Source organism: Lissotriton vulgaris, chromosome 7 (assembly GCF_964263255.1).
Source record: "Lissotriton vulgaris chromosome 7, aLisVul1.2, whole genome shotgun sequence".
In the NCBI taxonomy this organism is placed as follows: Eukaryota; Metazoa; Chordata; class Amphibia; order Caudata; family Salamandridae; genus Lissotriton; species Lissotriton vulgaris.
The window spans coordinates 1713657200-1713681808 of NC_141695.1; the positions used below are offsets into that span (position 1 = coordinate 1713657200).

Below are 24609 nucleotides of genomic sequence, written 5' to 3' on the forward strand. Positions count from 1 at the left end.
GTTAGGATTTTACACTCTCCCTTGGTGCATTGTGGGGCATGGAGTCCCCTGATGTTTGATGCAGCATGGAGTCCATTATGCAGGTAATTATTCTCCTTTAAGTAAGTTCATGTGTGTGTTTGAAATATTTGCATCCATTTCCTCTGAGTGAGTCACACACTGGAAAGCCTGCTTAATTTGCATCTGCAACATCGTACCGATGAAAGTCCTGATAAGTTCCTGTTCCTGTTTCAAAAGGCTCCCTTGAGCCATGTAGCTGACAAGCTAGTGGAGATGCACCTGTGCGCCTGTGAGAGGTACTGAGACATGTAAGAATTGTGGCAGCCTGCTCAGCAAACCCGGGAAGAAAATCTTTTTGATCTCTACTGATGAAGGATAAAATCCAGAAACCTGCACCAACTTTGGTGAAACACTCTGAAAAACTTCAAGTAAGCATTTAAATTGAACTGCATTTACCAGGATGCAAAGGGGCGAACTGTGCTGGGAGGTGAAGCAGTGTGCTCCCATCCCCCTTCTGTTTGAAAAGGCTCCGTTGAGCCTCTGAGCTGACGAGCTCTTGGAGATGCACCTGTGCGCCAGGGAGAGGTACAGAGACCTGAGAGAAATGTGGCAGCTTTCTCAGCAAACCCCAGATGAATTTCGTTTTATCTCTACTGATGAAGGATAAAATCCAGAAACACATGTGTCTTGAGATGACTGCACTAATCTGCACTAACTTTGGTGGAACACTCCAGCAAAATACCAAGTAAGCGCGCACTGCAAACTGCGTTTACCATAATGCTAAGGGGCAAACTGTGCTGGGAGGTCACCAGTGAGCTCCCACCTCTTCCTGCATTAACTTTTTATATTCAAGACAAAAGTGAGGCACTCAAGAACGCCATTTTCTTGGAATGGGAGCTGGTAAATGTAAAGCCTTTCCTGAGGACCCGGCTGAAGTAAGTGACCCTTGAGATTTTAATGCAGTTATGAAACCAGGAGGTTACAAATTTTATGGGAGGGATGGGTTTTTCATAATTTGAGGCATAATGTAGTTATATAGTGGCTAAAAATATTTGAAGAGGGAGATGTCTGCATTAGAAGAGCATTCCATTTCCAGATCTATTTACTCTCTCTACTTATCTTCTTAGTTGGATAACAGGTCCCAAATTTTAAAATAGTTATATTTTGGTAGGCATACTTTGTGTGCAGAGGGGGTTGGCCACCCAAGCAGATTTGGGCACTTGGACAATATAGAATATGATACAAAAGTGAAATCCACTGAAAAAAATAAATGTTAAAGTGACATTATAAACCAAAGTCCTGTGCACACATATATTAGTTCTCGATGAGAGTTCATCATTTCCTGGGAACACCAAAGTCATTAAAGTTCCAAACGCTCTGTTCTTTGTCTTTTCATTACTTTGTGCGGGACTTCTCCTTCACACGCGTAGGAGTTATATGGTGTTTCCCTTACCTGTTGGCACCGTACTCACAAGTATCTAGCACACTACACGCAATAGCAGCAGAGCGCCATTACTTTTTAGACCACCAACACCCAACCTTTAGATTTAAAGGGACATTATAGTTAAGTTAGGAGCTAGGATCTTAATGAATATTAAAATAATGCCTAGAAATTCACTGAAGCAAAGACTAAAGTATTGTTATTGTTATGGTCGAAATAAGACAAGAATTAACGTTAAAAATAATGAGAAATCACTAAACTACACCAATTAGCTAATTATAACATGTGCACCATCATGCACTGCTCATGGACTCACATATTACATCACTTGTGACATATTAAGGGCTAGATATAGGTAATCACAAATTACCGAATCTTAAATACCGAATTGTACCGATTCGGTATTTAAGAATCGATAATTGTGATGTAGGAAATAATTCGGTAAATTTTACCGATTCGGTAAGATTCCATTCGGTAATAAGAAATCACCGTCCCATTCATTCCTATGCAGGGCCGGACTGGGAACCAGAACCGGCCCTGGCAAAATGCTCGGCCGGCCCCCCTCCCCCCCCTCCGGGAGGAGAGGGGAGGGGGGAGAGGTGCAACCGCGCTCTGTGACAGGGCCGGTTTTCGGCCGTTTTTGTTACAGGGCCGTTTTTGCAGCATAACGGCCCTGTATCAAAAACGGCCCCAGGGGCGCAAAACCAGCCCCCAACCATGCGGCCCACCGGGGAATTGCCCGGTGCCCTCAACGGCCAGTCCGGGCCTGTTCCTATGGGCCTGGAGGCCCATTGGAATGAATGGGAAGCTATTCACTATTACCGATTCGGTAAATACCGAATCGGTAATAGGGGGAGCATATTCAAGGGTGGCAGTGTGTCACATTGACACCTTGTTGCACCCCTGAAAGGTGCATGTGTGCACATGTGGCACACATACATGCCCTAAGGGCATGTATGTCTGCCACATGGCACTTTTAAAAAAGCACAAAATTGCTTTTTAAAAGGTATTCGGTACTTAGCACCAACTTGTAGTTGGTGGTAAATAACGAATCTTTAGACCAAAAATGCACTCACTTGACTGCTCCCTACATAGGATTTAAGGAATCGGTAATTTACCGATTCCTTAAATTAAGGAATCGGTATTTTACCGATTCCTTGATTTAAGGAATCAGTAAATTACTGAATCCTTAAATCCAGCCTCCTACATCGCAAAGGGCTAAATACCGGTCGGTAATGGCAAATTTACCGATTTTCGGCTGTTACCGACCGGTATTAGCCCACCTACATCTAGCCCTAAATGACATATTTTATGACATTACTCATTAGATCTAAAAAAAAAAAACATTGTTCAAAATACCAATGAGTACCTTGATCCGTCTACAAAAAAAATTGATAGCTAAAAATGCAATTAGGGTTGGGCATGAGCAGAAGCAGAAGGTTTGGGTACATAATGTCTTGAGTGATGCAATATGTGAGGTCATAAGCTGTGCATGATGGGGGCATAAGTTATAGTTAGTTGACTAAACTAAAACAGGTGAATTTCTGTGATTTCGGGGCTTGGAGGAGAACAGACATAGGAAGTGGAAAAAGAAGAGGCAATAAATGGTGAACTTTAGTGACTTCCTTCACTCAAGAAATTAAAATGGAATTGCGACAATAATGTACCAAGAGTTGGTAACACAGAAAGACTAGTGAAACAGAGACAAAATCAGATATAGCTCTGCAACATGATTATCTGCAAGGTAATCTGCTTGTGACAAAGTTTCTATACACCATCAAGACTAATACTGATTTGTATACTTCTGATTATGATTAAATGAATATCCTTGAGATGAACAGTGCTGAAGACTAATAGACTGAGCCTGATACACATTCTGATTGTGCAGTGTACAACAGCTAAAGCGCTGTTATTGTTAAGGGATAGTATTGTTGCTGCTTGTTAAACTAAACAGTACAAACCAAAAGATTAGAATTGGATCTTAAAAATAAGTTGAGGCTGTAAATGTTTAAAAGGGGAAAATCCTGATATTACAATAATAAGAAATCACCGTCCCATTCATTCCTATGCAGGGCCGGACTGGGAACCAGAACCGGCCCTGGCAAAATGCTCGGCCGGCCCCCCTCCACCCCCTCCGGGAGGAGAGGGGAGGGGGGAGAGGTGCTACTTGGCGGCAACCAACTGGAACAAACTGCCAACTGACCTGCGTTTGGAACCAGATGAGGCTAGATTCCGGGCAAAACTAAAAACTTATCTTTACAGTAAATAATGGCCCGCGTAGTTTTTGTGTTCCCTGTCATCTGCCTACTTCCACTTTTTAGCGCGTGGACACGCCGGTGTGCGTAATCGCAGCGCTCAACAAATGTCCCAATAATAATAATAATAATAATAATAAAGGATGAATCTATATATTATAAAGAAACTCTTATGGAAATTTAAATGTTACCATGGGTAATGTCTTGCAGGGCCTATAGAAGCATTCATACTACTATTCTACAAATGCTCTACAAAATGTCTTCAGTTCACTTACTCAAATGATTGTATATACAACCTGTATACAATGTGTGTAAATGGGATAGAGAATCAGTTGAAATTTACATTGGTAATGGAAGTGGAGCTGTCAGTGAAATATGTGTAGTTATTTGACAGATCAAGTCCTAAATAATTAAAGAGCTAATTTAATTCATTATAATTTGCACATTTAGGTAACAATAATTAGTTAACAATTGGTTTCTGCTAAAACATTCAAATCCAATAATCAATAGCAGATAAAGGGTAAAGAATATTTAAATCATATGGCGCTTGTAATGGTTTTCATTATCTCATATCTCACTGTAAGTTAAGTTAACATAATGGTTTTCGTTTAACATCTTAGGATTGGATTACAAGTGGATAGGATGGAACTCTTTGCAATTGTTTGAGTACACAGGGCTCAGAAAGATGATTGGTGCCGAGTTAACTACACACAGCTAATATTCTGGTGGGTCAGATCATAACAACACAACTTGCCAGAGGGATAAATACGTGATGTTAAAATGTTCAGTCTGTGTTACTCCATTTAAACAGAAGTTCCTTGTGAAAATCATTTAATGGTCAGTTAAATATGTGAACCTTACAAATATACCTGAGAATAAACTCTACCATCAGGACAGGTGTGGAGACCTTTAGATTTTCATTTCAAGGAGCGCCATGAGGGACAGAGCTCACCATCACTTCACTTTATTGCTTTGGGTGAATAGTGGGTCAGGAGAAGGAACATCCCACCTAGGGTGGGTGAGAGATAATTACAACTTTTTTATTCAGTTATATATAGAGAGAAAATGCCTCTCTCAATCTCTCAAGGTCACTGGTCACATCTTTGAAGGCTCTGCAATTCTGATTGTTTGTCTGACTTTAATGCTATCACTTTCTATGAAACCTGAGTTATGACTTTTTCTGCTAAAAATGTTCCATACCCTTACCTATCTCAATGGGATCTACTCCCTAAAGTTTCCCATGGGTTGCACTCTGACTTGGAAAATGAATCAAACTGGCAAACACAGAAAGAGAGATAAGAAGTTCAAAGACATGATGTTCACTATTGATTAGATAACACAATATCATATATTGAACCATACAGAGTCAATCAATCAATCAATATATTATTTGTTCAGCTGAAATGCCATAAAAGTAATACAAACTTTAAAAAAAAACAATCCTACATAGCTAAAGTAATAACATTAGTCTACACCAAAAGAAAAAAACATGTCATACCTTTAGTTCATTATATAACTGTTAAACAGGGGAGCTCTTTGGCTAACCAATAACAAAAAAAGTACGTAATAATTCATAAATCATTTAAACATGTGAAAATAAAATAAAAAGAAGAAAGTGTCTAGACCCTACAGAGTCAAACCAACTTACCCTTTAAGATTATCCTATAGTTCATTTACAGCATAACATATACCTCTTCAAATATATACAAATACCACTGACTGGACCAGGTATGAAGAGCTCTGGCTGACAATGGTGGTGGGAGTTGCAAAGCGAAACATTGCCAGGGCCTGGGGGGCTTCGGCCCCTCCACAGTGGGACCAGTGGGAGCGGGACCTGGATTGGTGTCAGAGGGCAGAGGAAACCATTTACAAATCTAGGGGGTGCCCGAAAAAGTGGAAGAAGATTTGGGGCCCCTGAAGGAGATACAGGGGAATGGGGGGTGGTCTGGGGTAATGGTTCTTGCTCCGGGCGTTCTGTTAATGATTGAAGGCGACTATCCTGTGCACTGTGTACTCCTTATTTGTATGATGAAATGTGATCAATGGGCTGACATGTTAAATGAAATGAGCATTGTTAATAAATAGATTTATAAAAATGTATATATATACAAATACTTATGAGGCAACAACACTAGGCTTTTAGTGAAAGGGAAAATAATGTTTCAAGTAAAAGCCACCAAATCTATAAATAAGTTTAAAATAAACATAATAGAAAAAAATCTGTTAATTCATTTCAAATAACATTTGATGGGGTCAGATGTTTACAAAGCTATCATAGGGGTTGTGAAAACCTCTGAAAATGACTAATGATTTCTTAGGGGACTTTCATCAGTATCTGTGGCTCAATTGAGGCCAACAACAGTACGACACTCTTGCATAAACCTAGGGACAATTGGCAATCAGACATTTTGCCTTTAGACTTAGGGCTTCATTAAGAGTATGACAGGTCGAACTCAATTCTGCCTGGGGAGTGAAGGCATGTACTCTAACCTCCATAAGGACTACACCCCACCCTATTTAGTGAAATGTACAATACAAGATAAAGTCAAAACAGTATCCACACTGCCACAATACACAATGTATCGGCTTGGTGTGTTACCATAAGACAATCATAATGAATGGAGTCCCATGCCACAAGTCACTTAGTTTGGATATACCAATAAGATCTCCGGCTCCAAAACCTTGCAGGGACACTCTGTGTCTCAGCCAAGGTCCATGCCCAGGGTTTCCTCTGTGTGCTTCTTGTCCCACCTCATCCACCGTAGAGCAGATCTCCAGGCCAGACAAATCTCCATGGAGGCTTTAGTTGAGAGTGCACAGGATGGCATTTCCATATAGCAACCCGAGAACCACCCACGGGGCCCAGTCTAGCCAACTCCAAAGGGATGCTGAGCCCTGCCTCCCACCCAGTCATTCACTCCCAGGATCTGAGCTGCCAAAAAGAAGAGACGAACGTTGGCCATGCCTTCTTCATTTAGGGACTGCGTGCATTTACCAAGGAACATCCAGAGGGTCGCTGCCTCCACAGGCTGGCCCTATTTTCCTCAAGTGCAAAAGAAACAATTGATGGACGGAATGCTGGACAATTCTAGCATCCCCCCCTCCCCCAGTCACAAGGATCTGGGTTTAATCAATCATTCTTTAGCTCACCACTCCACCCCAGTTTGGACCCAGCCATATGCAAAACTTAATCTTGACCCTGTTCCTTATGGGAACAGTCCAGTCCAAACTGCCAAGCCAGGTCCTCCCTGGACCGGAAACAAGTATCCTGGGACCGGTTATAGAGCATCACCCTTAATACGGCAGGCTAGCTTGAATCCAGTGGTGTAGTGAGCATGGGACCCACATCTGGGCATACCCTTCCCACTTATGGCGACATATGCAAAAAAAACAATTGATGGACGGAATGCTGGACAATGCAAACATTCACCCCCAGTCACAAGGATCTGGGCTTAATCCATCATTCTGTTGCTCACCACAGCAGCCCAGTTTAGACCCAGCCATATGTAAATAATTCCTGACCCTGTTCCTTATGGGAACAGTCCAGTCCAAACTGCCAAGCCAGGTCCTCCCTGGCCCGGAAGCAGGTATCCTAGGACCGGTTTCAGGGCATCACCCTTCATCAGCCAGGCTAACTTGAATCCCGTGGTGTAGTGAGCACGGGACCCACATCTGGAAATACACTTCCCACTTAGGGCGACATACGCAAAAAAAACAATTGATGGACAGAATGCTGGACAATGCAAACATTCACCCTCAGTCATAAGGATCAGGGTATAATCCATCATTCTTTTGCACATCACACCACCCCAGTTTGGACCCAGCCAAATGCAAATCAGTCTTGACCCTGTTCCTTATGGGAACAGTCCAGTCCAAACTGCCAAGTTTATTACGGTCCAGGGAGGACCTGGACCTGGGAGAACCACTGACATTGATATCTATCTACACCCCAAACCCCTTGACTGCCATCTACTTAGAGTTAGTCACAAAACATTTGGATGAACTTCTGGTGGCCCCCATGATGTTGGAGGGTGACTGGAACAGAGTGGTAGATGAGTCACTAGACAGAGTTCACAACCAACACGGAAAAGGTGGCAGCGGTTCCCCATTGCAGCCCTTTATGGAGGTACTGGGCCTCTCGGATTTCTAGTGCATGTTCCGCCAGCATGGGAGAGGGTATACTTTTTGCTCAGGAGCACAAAGCACCCTGCCTCATTGCGACCATTTCTGTATTCCCAAGACAGAAACACACAGAGTGCTAGATGCACGAATCCTTTCATGGGTGAGTATATGACCCCTCTACACTGGCGTTTTTCAGCCCGGTCTCTCTGCGATACTGCGCTTACCTCACACACAGGGGACACAATAGATTATTTTACTCATAACCATGAAACTGTAGACTTCCTAGGCATCTTATGGGAAGCCCTTCATGCGACCCTCAGGGGAGAGGCTATTAGCCAACGGACTTTGGAAAAGCGCGAGAAGTGGCAGTCGATCTGAGAGATAGAGACATGGATTCAGCAGTTGGAAATTAAATATATTAGTCCTCAGAAAAAAGGGCTGTGCAATTATATCACGCAAGCCCAAACACAGGTAAAACACTTACTACAGGACAACGCCAAAACTATTTGGCTGGCCTTGCAATCAAGCATCTACCAATGGGGGATAAAGCAAGTAAATTGGTACACTGCTTCTGCTCCAGCAATACTCACCATGACCCATTGCCTTATAAACCTGATGGGGTAGATAATTACTGGGGATACAGCTATTGCCTCCCAATTTGCTCAATACTATGTGAGGATATATGCCCACAGTGACACCCTATCAGGGAAGCTGAGTCAAAGCTACACTTCGGATTTGCGCCTTCGAACCCTTTTGGATTCCGAGAGGCAGTGGCTCGGAGCGAACCTCCCGAGTGGAGAGTTTGCAGTGGGATTTGACTGACATCAATCCAGCAAAATGCTTCCCCTGGGAGAATGAAACCTCCTGTGCAAATGCACATTTTTAACTCCGGTGAGTCTCCATAAAGATATCAATTCCCTATGCCTTTCTCACAAAATGTGGGGGTTATACATTCCCCTCTCTTTCCTGGAAGGTGAGTTAGTGCATCCCTTAACTGGAGTAAATCTCCAAGCACTGCCAGAGTGGAAAAGGGTTAGAGAGGACTTTGTAAATGCTCACAAACAAACATGTTTTTGGGTGTTCCCAAACTTCTAAGAAAATAATGTCTAAAACTCTCACTTCCCACCCCTTGAGTGGGATTACTGCTGTGGAGTTCTCCACACTCATGGTGTTGAAATTAGCACAAATAAATGCATTTGGAACAACCGGGAACCTGTTTGCGGAATCCTGTCGACATTTAGGATTCAATTTAAATTTGTGAATAAGGCACAATATTGCCAGCTAATCTGCAAAAATGTCCCTGTAACAAAAACGGTACCCTAAGGGCCCAAAACCGGCCCCAACCCTGGCGGCCCACGGCCAGTCTGACCCTGGGTCCACCACCCACTGCCCTGTGGCAGGCTGCCCATGAACCCTTGATGTGTGTCCTGAAAGCTCCTACGAGCGTCAATGCAGTTACAGAGGCTCCCACCTCCATGTGGGCTTTCACTGACCCACTCATCGGCCTGTGGTGCTACTGAGCCGATGTCAATCTCTGCACAGAGGCCCATTTGGGGCCTGACTTAGAGTTTGTCGGAAGGGTTTTTCCATTACAAATTTGACGGATATACCGACCACCGCACAATAAGTGCATCATAGCCAGAGACACCTGTAATGCAGCAGACGGTATATCAATCATTTTTGTGACCGAATAACTGGTGTGCCGAGCTCAGAATCAGGCCCTTAAATTTCCTCTGCAATAGGACAAGGGACACTGGCCCCAGATGCAAGAGGGGTGTTGAATGCCAACATATGCAGTAAATCCTATTACTGCACATACTGGTATTCCGAGCATTTGTTTCTCCAGTTTGATATAGTGCATACTCGACCCGAAGGTATCAGAGTGCTTTACATGAGCAAAGCACTTTGCAATTTGGCTTTAGGGAAGGCCTGGGAACTATAGAACAAGGCTTAAATTTAACTATTATGATAGAAAAATATACGAGGGCAAAGAATGGGAGACTGTACCTGGTCTTCGTTGATCTCTCCACAGCTTTTGACTGTGTATGTCACGAGAAACTGTGGAGAACGCTCGAAGCGATGGGAGTCGAAGCAGCTCATTCGGCGTAGAAAGGGGGGGTCAGGCAGGGCTGTGTCCTGGCACCCTTCTTATTCACCCTGTACACAAATGGTTTAGAGCAGGTGATGCTTGAGGGGTGTCAGGACCTGCCCCTGGTACAAAATAGACCAATACCGACCCTACTCTACGCCGATGAAGCCGTGATAAGGGCCCAAACACCAATAGAGTTACAGCAGGCTCTGCATAAAAATAACGAATCCATGGAAAGTCTAAAAATAAATGCTACAAAAACTTATATAATGGCCTGCGGGAAATCTACCAGGAAGGAGAAATCAATCTTTATTGGTAGCGGTAAACTTGAATACACAAAATCATATCCATATGTGGGTATTCTCATGGATAGTAAGGGTTTCTGGCAGGAGACCATAAGGGCAAAGAAACTCTTATTTATGAAAGCCATGACTGCTCTTGTAAATCTCACCCAGAAGCTAGGAAAAAGACCACCCTTGGAGCTGATAAAGATATACGAGGCCAAATGCGTTAATGCAGTTTTATACGGGGCGGGGATTTGGGGATATTGTAATGTATTAGTAATACAAAAAGTAGAAAACACTTTCATCCGCTATGTATTGGCAGTCCCGTCCTCTACTTCAACGTTTGTCTGTCATTCAGAGCTGGGCCTGCAGTATATAACGGATAAAATAGGAGTCCATCCACCCTTATTGTGGCATCGTATTTGGACATCAACAAAGACAACTTTTAATCAAAACGTTATGAGCGATTCCCTTAAACTAGAAAAAGCCCTAGATATTAGATGGCTGAAATATATTAAATATTTTATGACGGACTTGGGACAGCCTGAGTATTTCAGTAATCCATCAAAGCTGAACAGCATTTCCAGAAAATATTTTAAAAAACAGTGTATGCTTCACATGGACGAGTTAAGATATGTAAGTGAAGCTCAGAATTCCACAGTTCGTGAAAACCAGTCGATTCTTTCCACTTTAGGAATGCAATCATATCTGACTTATCAGTTAACTGGATATGAAAGATTCGTTTTGGTCAGATTTAGACTAGATTGCTTTTATCATTTAGTGTCATTCCCTGTAACAAGCGATTGGTCAAGAAATTTAGTACCATGCCTGTGTGATGGGGTTGCAGCCCAATCAACAATACACATTGCGTTATTTTGTCAATATTATGGGGTATATAGAAAAAGATGGATCATCCCAATTTTGAAAATGTGGGGTCTGAGGCAATGTGCCCAGCTTACTTTGCACTCCAATTATTGGAGAATGATTGTTATGCAATAAAATATAGCATTATTTTTAAAAGCATGTTATCAAATCACAGAAACATGTAATACTATTTTAAAAATGAATTTGCTCAGATGAAATGACTAGACCATTGCATTGGAAATACGTGACAATTAAAAAGAAATGTATAATACAATGGATGGTTCTCTTTTAAAACTAAAGATTTTAAATGTTTACATTATGTATTTGTATACTACGCTTTTATGGTTAGGTCTCGCCTGTCGATGCGCATGCGCATCGAGCAAGCGAGACTATTGCGACTTATCCACTCTTTATCTACACTGCAAGGAATCGTGGCGATTCCTTGCAGTGCCCGTGACTTTTAAGGTCAATGCGCATGCGCATTGAGCTTATGCGCATGCGCATTGACCTTAAAAGCGCGTGCGCGTGCACGTCTGTCTTTGTTTACCCGCTCCGCCCCCTCCCGCCGTGTCGCATTTCTCCTCCCCCTCCCCTCTCTTCCTTCCGTCTAACGCCGTCTGCAAGCCTATTTTGTGTGCTCAATCCCCCCCCCGCGCCTCGCACCAGACTCCCCCGCCGCTCGCCATATGCTCGCTCGTTCCCTCCCACTGGCAGCCTGCGGCCACTGCTGAGAAGCTTGTTTTTTCCTGTGAGCTATCAAGCACCCCTTGCTAACGGCCCACCGTGTACCACGATCATATCCTGTTTTTCAGCAAATAAGCCGGGATCTGTGTACCAGTCTTCCTGAATACGCATTACACACCGCAGACACACAGAACAGAAGGTAACACAATGTTTGTCCGTGGTCTGTATTGCAGGCGAGTGTTTTGGAGTCGCTTCCATGCTTGGCTAAACATAATGCTCCGCATATTAAAAGAGCAAAGCTACGTAAACACAATGATTCCGTCGAATTCCGTTTGTGGACACTAAACGAAGGTCTTCTTCTAACGTCCCCCAACCTCTCAACAATTCCAAAACCGCAATATCGGATTTAGAGTTCACACATGCCCTCTTGAATACCGCTGCACTACTAATGTATAGGCAAGTGACACAATTAGGAAAAGGGACCTGGGAAAACTAGAGTTTAACACCTCGCTAAAAGTCTTGTAAAGTTCAAAGCAGAGGCCTACGAACCAACCCCACTCCACAAGCGAGGCAATATAAGCAGTGTATCGTCAGTGTAATGCGGTCTACCCAGGGCAACCTTGTTCCGCAGAAATAACTCGGGTTTGTGCAATGAAACGGGCCCGTGTATCCGGTCCAGTAGCGACATTACTTCCGATGTGCCGTCTTTGCCTGTCTGCTAATTGGACCAAATTTTGAAATTTAAGATAAGTGTTTCAAAGGCCACAGTAAAAGAGTCACAGTGTAAAAAGCCCCAATTAATAGTGTCTCCACAGCAAGGTGACGTTATCACGTAGAAGACCAGTGCTGAAAAACCGACGGAATTCTGCACTACCATTCCTTGTAGCTTCTTCATGGACAGCTGCTATGTAGAACAGGTTACCAAGTGGGTGGCGGCTATGTAGATAGATTATAGTTTGGGTGCTTACTTACTGAAGAAAGCACATTGTTTCCGTATTGTCCACTAAAGTGTACCAATGAAGAGAACATGGGAAAGAGTCACTTTGGACACAAGAAAGTAATTACTGGTAAAGTTATGACTGAAGGCGGCAAGTAAATACATGAATGCTTAGAATCTAATGGACTAGCTCTAATTATTGCTTCCTAGCCCGTCTGTTGTACACCCTACTTCTTCTTGAAACAATTGGACTTTCGCTGTTGAATTAGTCTAGTGGTGTCAGTGGCCTCGGATTCCATGGCAAGAAATGCTCCAAATTCTTCGCGGGATGGGTTTGCATGTGAACCAGGAGAGGTCATTGTTTGGTTTCTTTCACAAGCCCTGCCTAGGGGGTCTGCATCAGCCTTGCGTGCTCCTTCCTGCAGTGTCTGGACCCTTGAATATTAAAGGGCTGGGCCTGGCTGGGTGCGAGAGAGCGAGGCAGGAAGACCCCTCCAGAGGCTCCAATTTGTACTACAAAGGAGGTGTGTGGGGTGTGTTGATTACATCAAAGGCTTTCACGGCCGGCCGGCCATGCTTTCAGTTTCACGACCAGCCGGCCGTGAAAGCCTTTCACGTTTATTCGCAATTTTTTTTGAAAGAGTATCGGGAACAACGCTCAACATCCTCTTGATTCTTGATGATGTCCTTTGGTGTCAGTCTATGGACCCAGTAGGGAGGCAAGTAGGAATCTATTTAGTTGTCAGTTTTATTTTTTATTCAGGGTTGTTTTCTGGGCGATTTTGACCGGGGTTTTACAAAATTGTTACAGGGCATTAACTTTTCTAGATTTTGAAAGTTGGCCGTTTTCACCAATTGCCGGGTTTGTTCAGCATTGCATAGTGACTGTTGGTATGTAATGTTTAAGAGTGAGGTTTAGAATATGCCAATGGCAAAGTTTGGAACTTTCTGTTTGGGGACACCCCTCACCCTCAAACCCTCACCCTCACTCACCCACCCTCAACCCCTCACCCTCACTCACTCACCCTCAACCCCTCACCCTCACTCACTCACCCTCACCCACCCTCAACCCCTCCCCCTCAACCCCTCACCCTCACTCACCCTCAACCCCTCACCCTCACTCACCCTCAACCCCTCACCCTCAACCCCTCACCCTCAACCCCTCACCCTCAACCCCTCACCCTCAACCCCTCACCCTCAACCCCTCACCCTCAACCCCAACCCCTCACTCACCCTCACTCACCCTCACTCACTCACCCTCACTCACTCACCCTCACTCTCACTCACTCACTCACCCTCACTCTCACTCACCCTCACTCACCCTCACTCACCCTCACTCACTCACCCTCACTCACTCACCCTCACTCTCACTCACTCACTCACCCTCACTCTCACTCACTCACCCTCACTCACCCTCACTCACCCTCACTCACCCTCACTCACCCTCACTCACCCTCACTCACCCTCACTCACCCTCACTCACTCACCCTCACTCACTCACCCACTCACCCACTCACCCTCACTCACCCTCACCCACTCACCCACTCACCCTCACCCTCACTCACTCACCCACTCACCCTCACTCACCCTCAAACCCTCACTCACCCTCAACCCCTCACCCTCACTCACCCTCAACCCCTCACCCTCACCCACCCTCAACCCCTCACCCTAACTCACACTCACTCTCACTCACCCTCAACCCCTCACTCACCCTCAACCCCTCACTCACCCTCAACCCCTCACTCACCCTCAACCCCTCACTCACCCTCACTCACCCTCACCCCCTCACCCTCACCCCCTCACCCTCAACCCCTCACCCTCAACCCCTCACCCTCAACCCCTCACCCTCACCCTCAACCCCTCACTCACCCTCACTCTCACTCACTCGCCCTCACTCACCCTCACTCACCCTCACTCACCCTCACTCACCCTCACTCACCCTCACTCACCCTCACTCACTCACCCTCACTCACTCACCCTCACTCACCCTCACTCACTCACCCACTCACCCTCACTCACCCTCACTCACTCACCCACTCACCCTCACTCACCCTCACCCACTCACCCTCACTCACCCTCACTCACTCACCCACTCACCCTCAAACCCTCACTCACCCTCAACCCCTCACCCTCACCCACCCTCAACCCCTCACCCTAACTCACACTCACTCTCACTCACCCTCAACCCCTCACTCACCCTCAACCCCTCACTCACCCTCAACCCCTCACTCACCCTCAACCCCTCACTCACCCTCAACCCCTCACTCACCCTCACTCACCCTCACTCACCCTCAACCCCTCACCCTCAACCCCTCACCCTCACACAGTGCTTTTTTTTTTAATTCTTTAGCATTGGCTACAGGAAACAAAAATGCTAAAGATTTACAAAAAAAACCATAAACAATTCTAAAAGCACTAACTCTAATGCTGCGAGACCTATTGCATTTCCAATGCTTGTTTAAGTCTTGGAAAGAAACCAAATAAAGGGAATTTGATTTGAGTATCAGTTGCATTAGAGATGGACACAGTATTTTTTTTTTTTTTTTTTATTCAAGCATGTGTAGATTAAGTGATTTGCCCAGAATCATACGATGTTTGAGCCTCCCACCAGACTCGAACCTGGTTCCCCAGCCCCGTGGCGTAGTTAGAAAGGAGATATTTAGCATGCCCAGTAACTAGGTCAGCTGCGGTGTCAGCATTTACCGTGTGCGGTAAATACCTGAGCATCATCTAGCACACTCATTATTATACTAGACTAGATTCTAGACTTTTTCAGAGCAAAGGGTTCAACAGTGTGGACTATTTAAGTGTAGAAAATATTTTTTTGTGCGTAAAGGCATTTCCATATATGGTAATAATGCTGTAGCAATGTTATGTGTGGAGTGTTCATACAGCACGTACCTTGATGCTCCGTGCGACTTTGTGGGACTGGCGCCTAAGTGTTGATTCGTCATGCTGGACTGACAGGTTGACAAACAGCACCTAGAAAAACAAGAACAATAAACTTCTCAATTGCACTGTAAGTAGGGCGGCAGCACTTCAGTGCTTAATTCACAATCACTGCAGAAGCACAGATATGAAAGGTATTCACAAGACGCTTCAGGCCGCCTTTGGGAAATAGGAGTGGAAACGCCCACTTATGGTATAGAATGTACAGTGGCTGGTTTTGCTCTGCCTGTCAGAAATGTATAATTAATGATTACTTATTCACATGTGCACTTCACCAGGAATTATGAATCTCAGTTATGAAAAGCATTACTCCCTGGAAGGGTTGGTTCAGTCTTACCCAAGTCTGCCCATCGGCTTCCTATGGAAAGTTTGAAGCTACTTGTTGACAACATCGTGAATTAGTATGAGAGTAATCTCTTTGCAAAATCAATTTAGGTCTGGCTTCATGGCGCAAATTTCTGCCAGAGTTTTGTCACTCCTTTTTAGAAATCGATTTATACATATTGGAGTACCACTTGGGCTGTGAAAACTAACTTACTCTCTGCTTTACCCTCTGGTATCTTGGCACAAAGTAATTAAGCTTAATTTCAAGACAATGGACCTGATTCACAAAGGTAAACCTACACTTTTTTGAAAGTTTACTACTTTTCAGTATTCACAAAGGTAAACTTAGACCAAAAGTCTAACTTTACTACTTTTCAGTATTCAACTAACTTTACTAGTAGTAACTTAGCTTTGTGAATACCGAAAAGTAGTAAAGTTAGATTTCTGGTCTAAGTTTACCTTTGTGAATACCGAAAAGTAGTAAATTAGACTTTTGGTCTAAGTTTACTTTTGTGAAACGGGCTTAATGTGTATGTAGTACTCAAAGACTATTAAAGTGAAAACACCACCAATTTCTTTTTTTAAGCACAAAGCATCAATATCACGATTATCTGGTCATGCTAGGTCAAGTAAAAGTTACCAGTTAAGGCTGACCAAGTTGGAGCACGTGCCAGATACAGGGACCAGAGTTGTCACTGTGGAAAATTTACCTTCAGACTTAGAAAATGTTATAGAGGAAAACTAGTTTTGATGGGTTGTCAGCTGGGCAAGCTGCAAGCAGGTCCGGCGCGGTCATCAAAGAAGGCGCAAAAGCTCAGAGTGGGAAAAATCTGGCCCAGGAAGGCCTCGATGTTGATGGGATGCTACTTGGCTTCAGTCCTGATGAAGCCCTCTATGGTCGCACTTAGAAACGTTTCTAGAAGTCAAATTTTCTTTAGTGGGGCAAACCAGCATGTTGAGGGCAACCAGAGATTTGAAGTTGAATGCTGCCTCTTCAGTGTAAGTCCTTGCCTCTGATGTTTCTCCTGTTTTTGCCCTTTGGGGACGGAAAGAGTACACTTTAACTCAAGCAAATTGTCCAGGAGGTAGGGGCATCATTTGGGGATTAGGACTCACTCCAATAGAGGCCAGAAGAGTCCAGGGCAGGTCTAGATGGTACTGGTCACCTAGGCAGTTGCCTCTGGATGCTTGTTGTGACCTTGTAGCTCAAACAGTATGTTAGACAACTGCCCCTTGGAGCCACGTCTGGGGTCCTGGGTTCAAGGCAAGCAGTTCCCGTCTTCCTTAATCTGATATGCCAATGTCAATTGGCAAATCTAAAGGGATATGTTTCTTCTAGATGGTCTACCAGCTCACAAAGGGGGTAGGTTAAAAATTTCGAATTTGTCAAAGCTAGTTTTATATCCATATACCTTTTCAAACTGTTGCAGCTATAGGATAACCTCTTGCAGAGATGTCGCTGGTGATCTCAGAGAGAGTAAGAAGTCATCAGCATATCAGATGATTTTATGTTCTTCTGACTCAAATAGGATTCCTATACTACCTGGGGCTTTCCTGATCTCATGAGCTAACGGTTCAACAATTAGAGTAACAAGCATTGGAAATGCAATAGGTCTCGCAGTAGTAAAGTTTGAGCTATAGGTGTTATTTATTTTTTTGTTTTTTATTTATGTGTTGTTTTTTCTAAATAGCTAAATTAATAGCTTTCTTCTTTACAAAGCCAATAGTTATAATTTTTGTAAATGTGACACCTCTAGCATTTGTAAAGCAACATGTTTTGTATTAACGGGACTTATATGTGACTTATATGTATTGATATAAAAAAAATCAATGGCTTTAAAAACAAATTAATAATTAATACGTAAATAAAATGGATTTTATTTTATATTGCCAATAGCTTAAAGTTTATTAAATATATTTAGTGAAGATGCTGTGGTTGCGCTGAGTGAGGGTGAGTGAGGGTGAGGGTGAGTGAGGGTGAGGGTGAGTGAGGGGTTGAGGGTGAGTGAGGGTGAGGGGTTGAGGGTGAGTGAGGGTGGGTGAGGGGTTGAGGGTGAGTGAGGGTGGATGAGGGTGAGTGAGGGTGAGTAAGGGTGAGTGAGGGTGAGTGAGGGTGAGTGAGGGTGAGGGGTTGAGGGTGAGTGAGGGTGAGGGTGGGTGAGGGTGAGTGAGGGTGAGGGGTTGAGGGTGAGTGAGGGGTTGAGAGTGAGTGAGGGTGAGGGTGAGTGAGGGTGAGGGGTTGAGGGTGAGTGAGGGGGAGGGTGAGTGAGGGTGAGGGGTTGAGGGTGAGTGAGGGTGAGGGTGAGTGAGGATGAGGTGTTGAGGGTGGGTGAGGGTGAGTGAGGGTGAGGGTGAGGGTGAGTGAGGGTGAGTGAGGGTGAGGGTGAGTGAGGGTGAGTGTGAGTGAGGGTGAGTGAGGGTGAGGGTGAGGGGTTGAGGGTGAGTGAGGGTGAGTGAGGGTGAGGGGTTGAGGGTGAGACCTAAAAATGCCAACCATAAGACTATCAGTACATAAAGAAGTTAGTAGCTATTCCTATTTATGACTGGAAAACGTAATAAGTTGTATGGTAGAATTACTTTATTAACTCTCGGGAGCTTAAAGAACATCGGGTGTTTCCTTTGAAAAGCAATTTCATGGCAGGAGTTACAAATAACGTCTAGTACATCTTTTATGTCTATAACAGGAAGTGACTATATACGGTCACACCCACCCACCTTCTGTGAATTCCGGTACCAGAAGCTCTTGGCGACGGCTGTCCGCCTCTCTTACGTACTGCAGGACTAGGTCGTTTCGATCTGCCGAAGCTGTAACTTCGAGAAGAGCGGCTTCCAAATCAGCCTGGCGGTAAAGCAGCGAATGAGAAGTGACAGCGGCCGCCATTTTGGATCAGGAATGGAGACTAGGATTGCGCCTGCGTGCCTTACACCCCCTCCCCCCCCCCGACAGTCCTTCTCTTTATTCAGTACTGACCGGCCGTATGCACGGAGGAAGTAGGGTTCGCTGATGTTGCCCCTGAAGTGGAGTTTATAACGGACTTTAACTGTAACATTTATGGCAAAATACTCTATATTCAAAAAGTAAAACATTTTTGTCACAGCCTTTTGCTACGGTCTCGTTAATTTCCTCCCTAAAATTAATTTCCTGTATTTGAAAAAAACGAATGGCTGCTTTCCATCAATTTCTGAGCACCTGGGCAAAATTTAAACTGTATGAATTGTTAATGCAGCAAAATACTACACAGTTCGTAGACGTTGTTCGAAAAGAAAGAAAAAGTGCGCGATTTTACTAGGGCATCTGTACATTTGAGCTTGGGTTGCGACGCAACATGGCAGGCAGGGGAGGGGGCGGAGCGGGGGTGTGGGAGGAGTGCGGGAACAGACGGCGAGGGGAGGAGAGTAGGAGGAGGAGAGTAGGGGAGGCACGGCCTACCGGCCGTGCAATCAAGAAGTGAGGGGGCGGGAGAGTAGGCAAGGCAGGCGGCTGGGGGCATGTGCACGCGCTTTTAAGCTCAATGCGCATGCGCATTGAGCTTAAAAGTCACGGGCACTGCAAGGAATCGCCACGATTCCTTGCAAGTTGGATAAAGAGTGGATAAGCCCCCATAGTCTCGCTTGCTCGATGCGCATGCGCATCGACAGGCGAGACCTAAAAAGCATGGGAAATAGGGGTCACCGACTACCTAGTGCATTTATATAAACCTAAAGATTCCAACAGTTGGCTATTCAGGGCTATCGGGGCTATCCTTGCTGTGGGACAAACATAACTACCAGGACCATGTATATGTCTTTAGGGTCGAAACCAATTGTATCCAAGACCTGTTTCAAAAAGAATCAATCAACCTGGTTGAATGCTTTCTCTGTATCCAGTGAAAGCAGGCAAGCCAGGCCCTGTCTTTTTTAACAAAGATGCAAGGATCAGGATGGACCAATGTTGGTAAAAGTCATCCAGCAATGTACAGCTTCACCATAAAATTGAACTATCTGATGAGCAGTATTGGGCATCCTTCCCCGGTTTGTGGATCACTGTTACAATAGCCTCGCCTACTGATTTGTGACCCTCTAAATTTCAGCACAGTGATTTACCAATCTGGTCATTATTGTAGGGATTCATTTATTAATTTGTTGGTGATGTGTCTTGTAGAACACTACTATGTACCTGTCTCTGCCTGGTACTATATTACTTTTCATGGGTTTTACTGCAAGCCTCACTTCCTCCTCCTTAATGAGTGCATTCAATTCTTCCCTATGCTCCTTTTAAGGCAAGTGAGTCTCTTCCCCAGAATACACTGTTCTTGTTCCATCTGAGAAGGGGGCTGTTTGGAATAAATATGAACATAACATCTCCTAACTTCCTCTAACTTTTCTTCTGCTTTTGCTACAGATTTGATATATTTAGATTAGCATGGGGTCTCTCAAAAGTGAGGGATGTGACACCTAGATCTCCTTTTGGGGCGCCATCCTATCTGCCGTTCAATGGAGAGTGGGACGTGTTCAGACACTGAGATTAAACTAGTTTGTGGAGTTCCGCTACGCGAAACTCCGCGAAGTGACAAAAAACCCTGCCAAGCTACACAGAGTACTGCGAGCGGTGGAGTGCGTTACCTTGCGCCATTCACACTGATTTTTAGCGCTGCACAAACTGCATCATGCGCAGCACAAGAGGGTGCTGCTTCTTTTTGTCTCTAGCGTAGAAGTTCTACTCAAGTAGCAGCTTCCTCAACACAAACAGGTTTCTCAGTGTGAGCGATAGCGACCATCTACGTTCCCCCGCATTGAGAAATCTCACTGAGAAGCGGCCTAGCGTTGGGTTTCCTTGCTCATGCTCGCCAATTTTCCATTGCTGAGCACGAGCAAGGAAAAAACTCAGGGAGTTTTTTCAGAATTCTGCAAGCTCTGTGGTGCAAGGAGTGAAAAAAACTCAGCAAACTCAGCGAATGGAGAGGAGTTCAACACCCAGGCCTAGATTAAACCCAAGCCTACTGCACTGATATTAGAGAACAGTGTATTGCTCTCCAATAGTCAATCCATACACAAACACAAGCAAAAAATAGACCTATTTATGTATTTCGCATATGTCTATAGCTCATAGTCACACATGGCATAGATGGACTTTACAAGTTAAACAAAAACAGTGACTTAAGTTTTTACAAAAAAAACAAGATACATTTTCTTAAATTAAAATATGTTACAACCGTGGTTTTGGCAAAGGGTAAGGGAAGGGAGTAGTTTGCATGGAGGAAGAGGGGGGTAAGAAAGAGAGACTGCCGATTGAGAGGGAGACGGATGTGGAGGGTAGGGTTAATGAAGAACTTATCATACAGGTCTCATAGGGTGTCAGTGAATGGGTTGTGAAGTCAGAAAAAGGTGTGTGTTCAGTAGGCGTCGGCAGGGTAGGAGGTATTTTACAGTTCTAATATTTGTAGTCAAAGAGGCCCAGAAGGGGGATGAGAGGGGGATGGCAGGTTCAGAATAATCCATCATCTAGTGTATGGAGTTCCGTCCATGCAACTCTGATTCCTAAGTTGGACAGTAGGTGTTTGTGCTTTTAAGAGACAGCCCCCACCTCTACAGATCCTTTGAATTCCTATCCCTTGGAGGTTCCACACTAGACTGAAGTGCCTTAAAACCCTCATGGGTGATTTCTGCTCTCTACAAATCCTTGATTGATATAAGTTGCTGGAAATAATAATCACTTCCTTTAAGACTTCACTGAGTGCCACCAGGGACCCCCTTAAGTATTTATCTTGAACTACATTTGGAGAGTAAACAAAAGCAAGCATTATTGGGTTGCCATATAAAGGTCTAAAACCCTGCAACTTTGTTGATCGTGAGTATCCCTCCAACTCCCCCTCAACTCCCACTAACCATTTCACATTTAAACAATAAACCTGGAGAGTGACTCCATATTGAGAAAGTCCTGTGGGCACACTGTAGCAGAATGCCAAGGCCACATTAGTGCACCAGCTGACTGCTGATGGCAGAGCCTCTCTCCCGTGCTACAGTTTTATATGCCGCTCTGGCAGCTAAGAGCCAGGTTTGCTTGTCCTCCTGTCCATCTCCATGTAGCCTCGGGGGTGAGAAGGGTCCTAATACAACTATTGTGGTGGGGGAACAATGGTGACTGGTGACCTGAAGCACGGTTGGGTGAGCCCAGGATGGAAGAATAGCACAACTTGGAAACAAAGAATAGCACAACCTTGAAACAAAGAGGCGAGATTCAACCAAGTTCTCACAAGCCTGTGCTATTCACCATTTGGCGAGCGCTGAATATAAATAAAGGAGAACTGGATCATCGATCCCACTCCAAAACAGAACAATAAGAAGGTGGAAAACTATGGGTCCTAAGATGCCTAAACTTCCATTTGAATTAAGACGAACTGGCAAATTGCCTGAACAGGATAATGCCCCATGCACATTAGGTCTAGGCATGAAAACACTGCTCAAACCCATGCAAACAAGTCTGACATTGATAGCCATGAAGATAGATGCACTTAATACTTGTACAGACACCATGGCCTAAAAGATAAAGACAGATACAAAGACCATCTGCCCAAAGTGGAACAAAGAATCTTAACCACGACGGAGCACATAGAGACAAAGAAACACTTAAAATGGACAGAGTACTCTTGCACATAAAAGCTAAGAATGAGGACCTAAAAACTAGGTTGAGGTAAAATAATGTATGTATCCTAGGTGTGACAGAAACAAGAGACAGAGGAAAAACATAAACCCTAATTGAGAATATGCTTGTCACAGTATTTTAGCCTGACCACTTCTCCAAATTGTTTGTGGTGGAAAGAGCGCACTGATCACATGTGGCTTGTCATCCGCTTGGTGCCCAAGTCAGACCCATCATTACCCAATTCAAAATTTTAGAGATATGCATCTGGCATTGCAACTTGTGAGAGAAAATACAATTCTACAATATAGGAATAGCACAATGTTGCTCTACCCAGATTTCACACATGCAGTCCAGGAAGTTCAAAGGGAATACTCCATAGTGAAGAAACTACTCCAAGAACTTGAAATCCCATATGTTATGTTCTATCCAGACAAGCTCTTTAACCGTACAAATGAAAACAGCACATTTTTGTAGAGCCACAACAGGCCATGGCATTTCTGAAATCCTGTAAAGAAATGTTTAAGCAATCATAAACGTAAATGAAGGAAATCATCCACTGATATCAGATGATAAGCTTGCATAAACATGCATGTCAGGCCTTTAACACACACACCAGTAAGCTAAACAAGTAAATGGTATATAGAACTTGTACTCTTGTGACGGGAAAGTATTGCTGTGAGGAGACAAGGACATTAGTGTCCCTCCTAAAGTATATATGAACACTCCTGGTTTTTTGTTGTACATATTGGCACTCGGCCACATAAAGCATGGCTGGAGCCCCATTATTTGGGTACTAAGCAGTAAACTCCAGGGTGACATAAGTTCTTACCTCTTTTGGAGTTACTTTCAATAACATTAAGTTAAAGGGGTTTTGTTTGGAAGGATAAATAGATGGGGGATAATATTATGAGGAACTCTTGTCTGAGTCCTCCCACCTGAAGGACATATGAGTCTCAATCAAGCATTTTTTTTACTTTGAAATGCCACTACTACTGAAGACCAAACCTACATAGATATGCAAAAAACATAAACTGTTTAAAGTGTGAAAACAAAATAATGGATAAATAGAGAAATCAAAGAGGTTATTGTGTGTGCAATATGATGCATTTCTTATTTGTTCAAGCATTATGTTGTAATGCTGAATTAATGAAAACCTTAATAAAAAAAGTTACGCCAGACAGCTTCCTAAGGAGCGTTTAGACTGGTCTTGATCATTTCGGCTCATTCAGGGGCAGATTTACAAGCCCCTTGCGTCACTTTTACGCTGCTGTTGCGTCACTTTTGTGACGCAAGGGCGGCATAAAAAATGCTGCAAATTTACTACGTGACGCATCTAGGGAGATGTGTCACATAGTAAATCCCTGCACGACATTATACCTGCGTCAGGTATGATGTATGCAAGGTAGGTGTTCGCACACAGGAAAGCCTCGTAAAAGTGATGCAGTGAAATCTACATGATTTCACTGCGTGACTTTTAGGACGCCACTGCGTCAAAACCTTACGTCTGCTTGAAGCAGGCATAAGGAGTGAGACAGTACATTGGAAATAGGCCACAACACGCATTGCTGAAGTTGCGTCATGCTTGCGACACAAATCCGACAATGCATGGCTTTTCCAATAACAGATGCGTCAGAATAATTTCTGACGCATCTGCCAATCCTTGCACATCAATGGTGGCGCAAGGGTTTTTCACTCAGGTGCAGGGAAAGTGACGCATCTATACAGATGTGTCAGTTTCATATAAATCTTCCCCATAGTGTCTTGTTCAAAAACTTCAGCTACAGATGAATTCTTCTGCTATGTTTGTTTTAGTTGTTCCTTCCTCTGTATCTATTTCTCCTTACCATAATATCTTGCAGTGACTTTCCACCAGTAAATATTGTGATTTTAAAATTGTGTGCTTCTGTCCTAAGACCTCCATTCAACAAGGAACTAAATATTTGCTAAATAAACGGGTCCCTTACTGACCAGTTTACTCTTTGCTTATGAGTTACAAACTGATCTGGTGGCCATTCCTTTTCTAGTATTGCTGCCAAGC

The 24609-nt window shown here is 44.1% G+C and overlaps 1 protein-coding gene across 1 annotated transcript in view; it reads right to left on the reverse strand.

Annotated features, from left to right (window-relative positions):
* Positions 1–24609, reverse strand: part of LOC147706375 (cadherin-like protein 26) — a 359502-nt gene that overhangs the window by 246005 nt on the left and 88888 nt on the right. The window contains exon 2 of the mRNA XM_086932874.1: positions 15578–15658. Coding sequence (XP_086789000.1) covers positions 15578–15658 — 81 coding nt within the window. The remainder of the gene's footprint in view (positions 1–15577; positions 15659–24609) is intronic.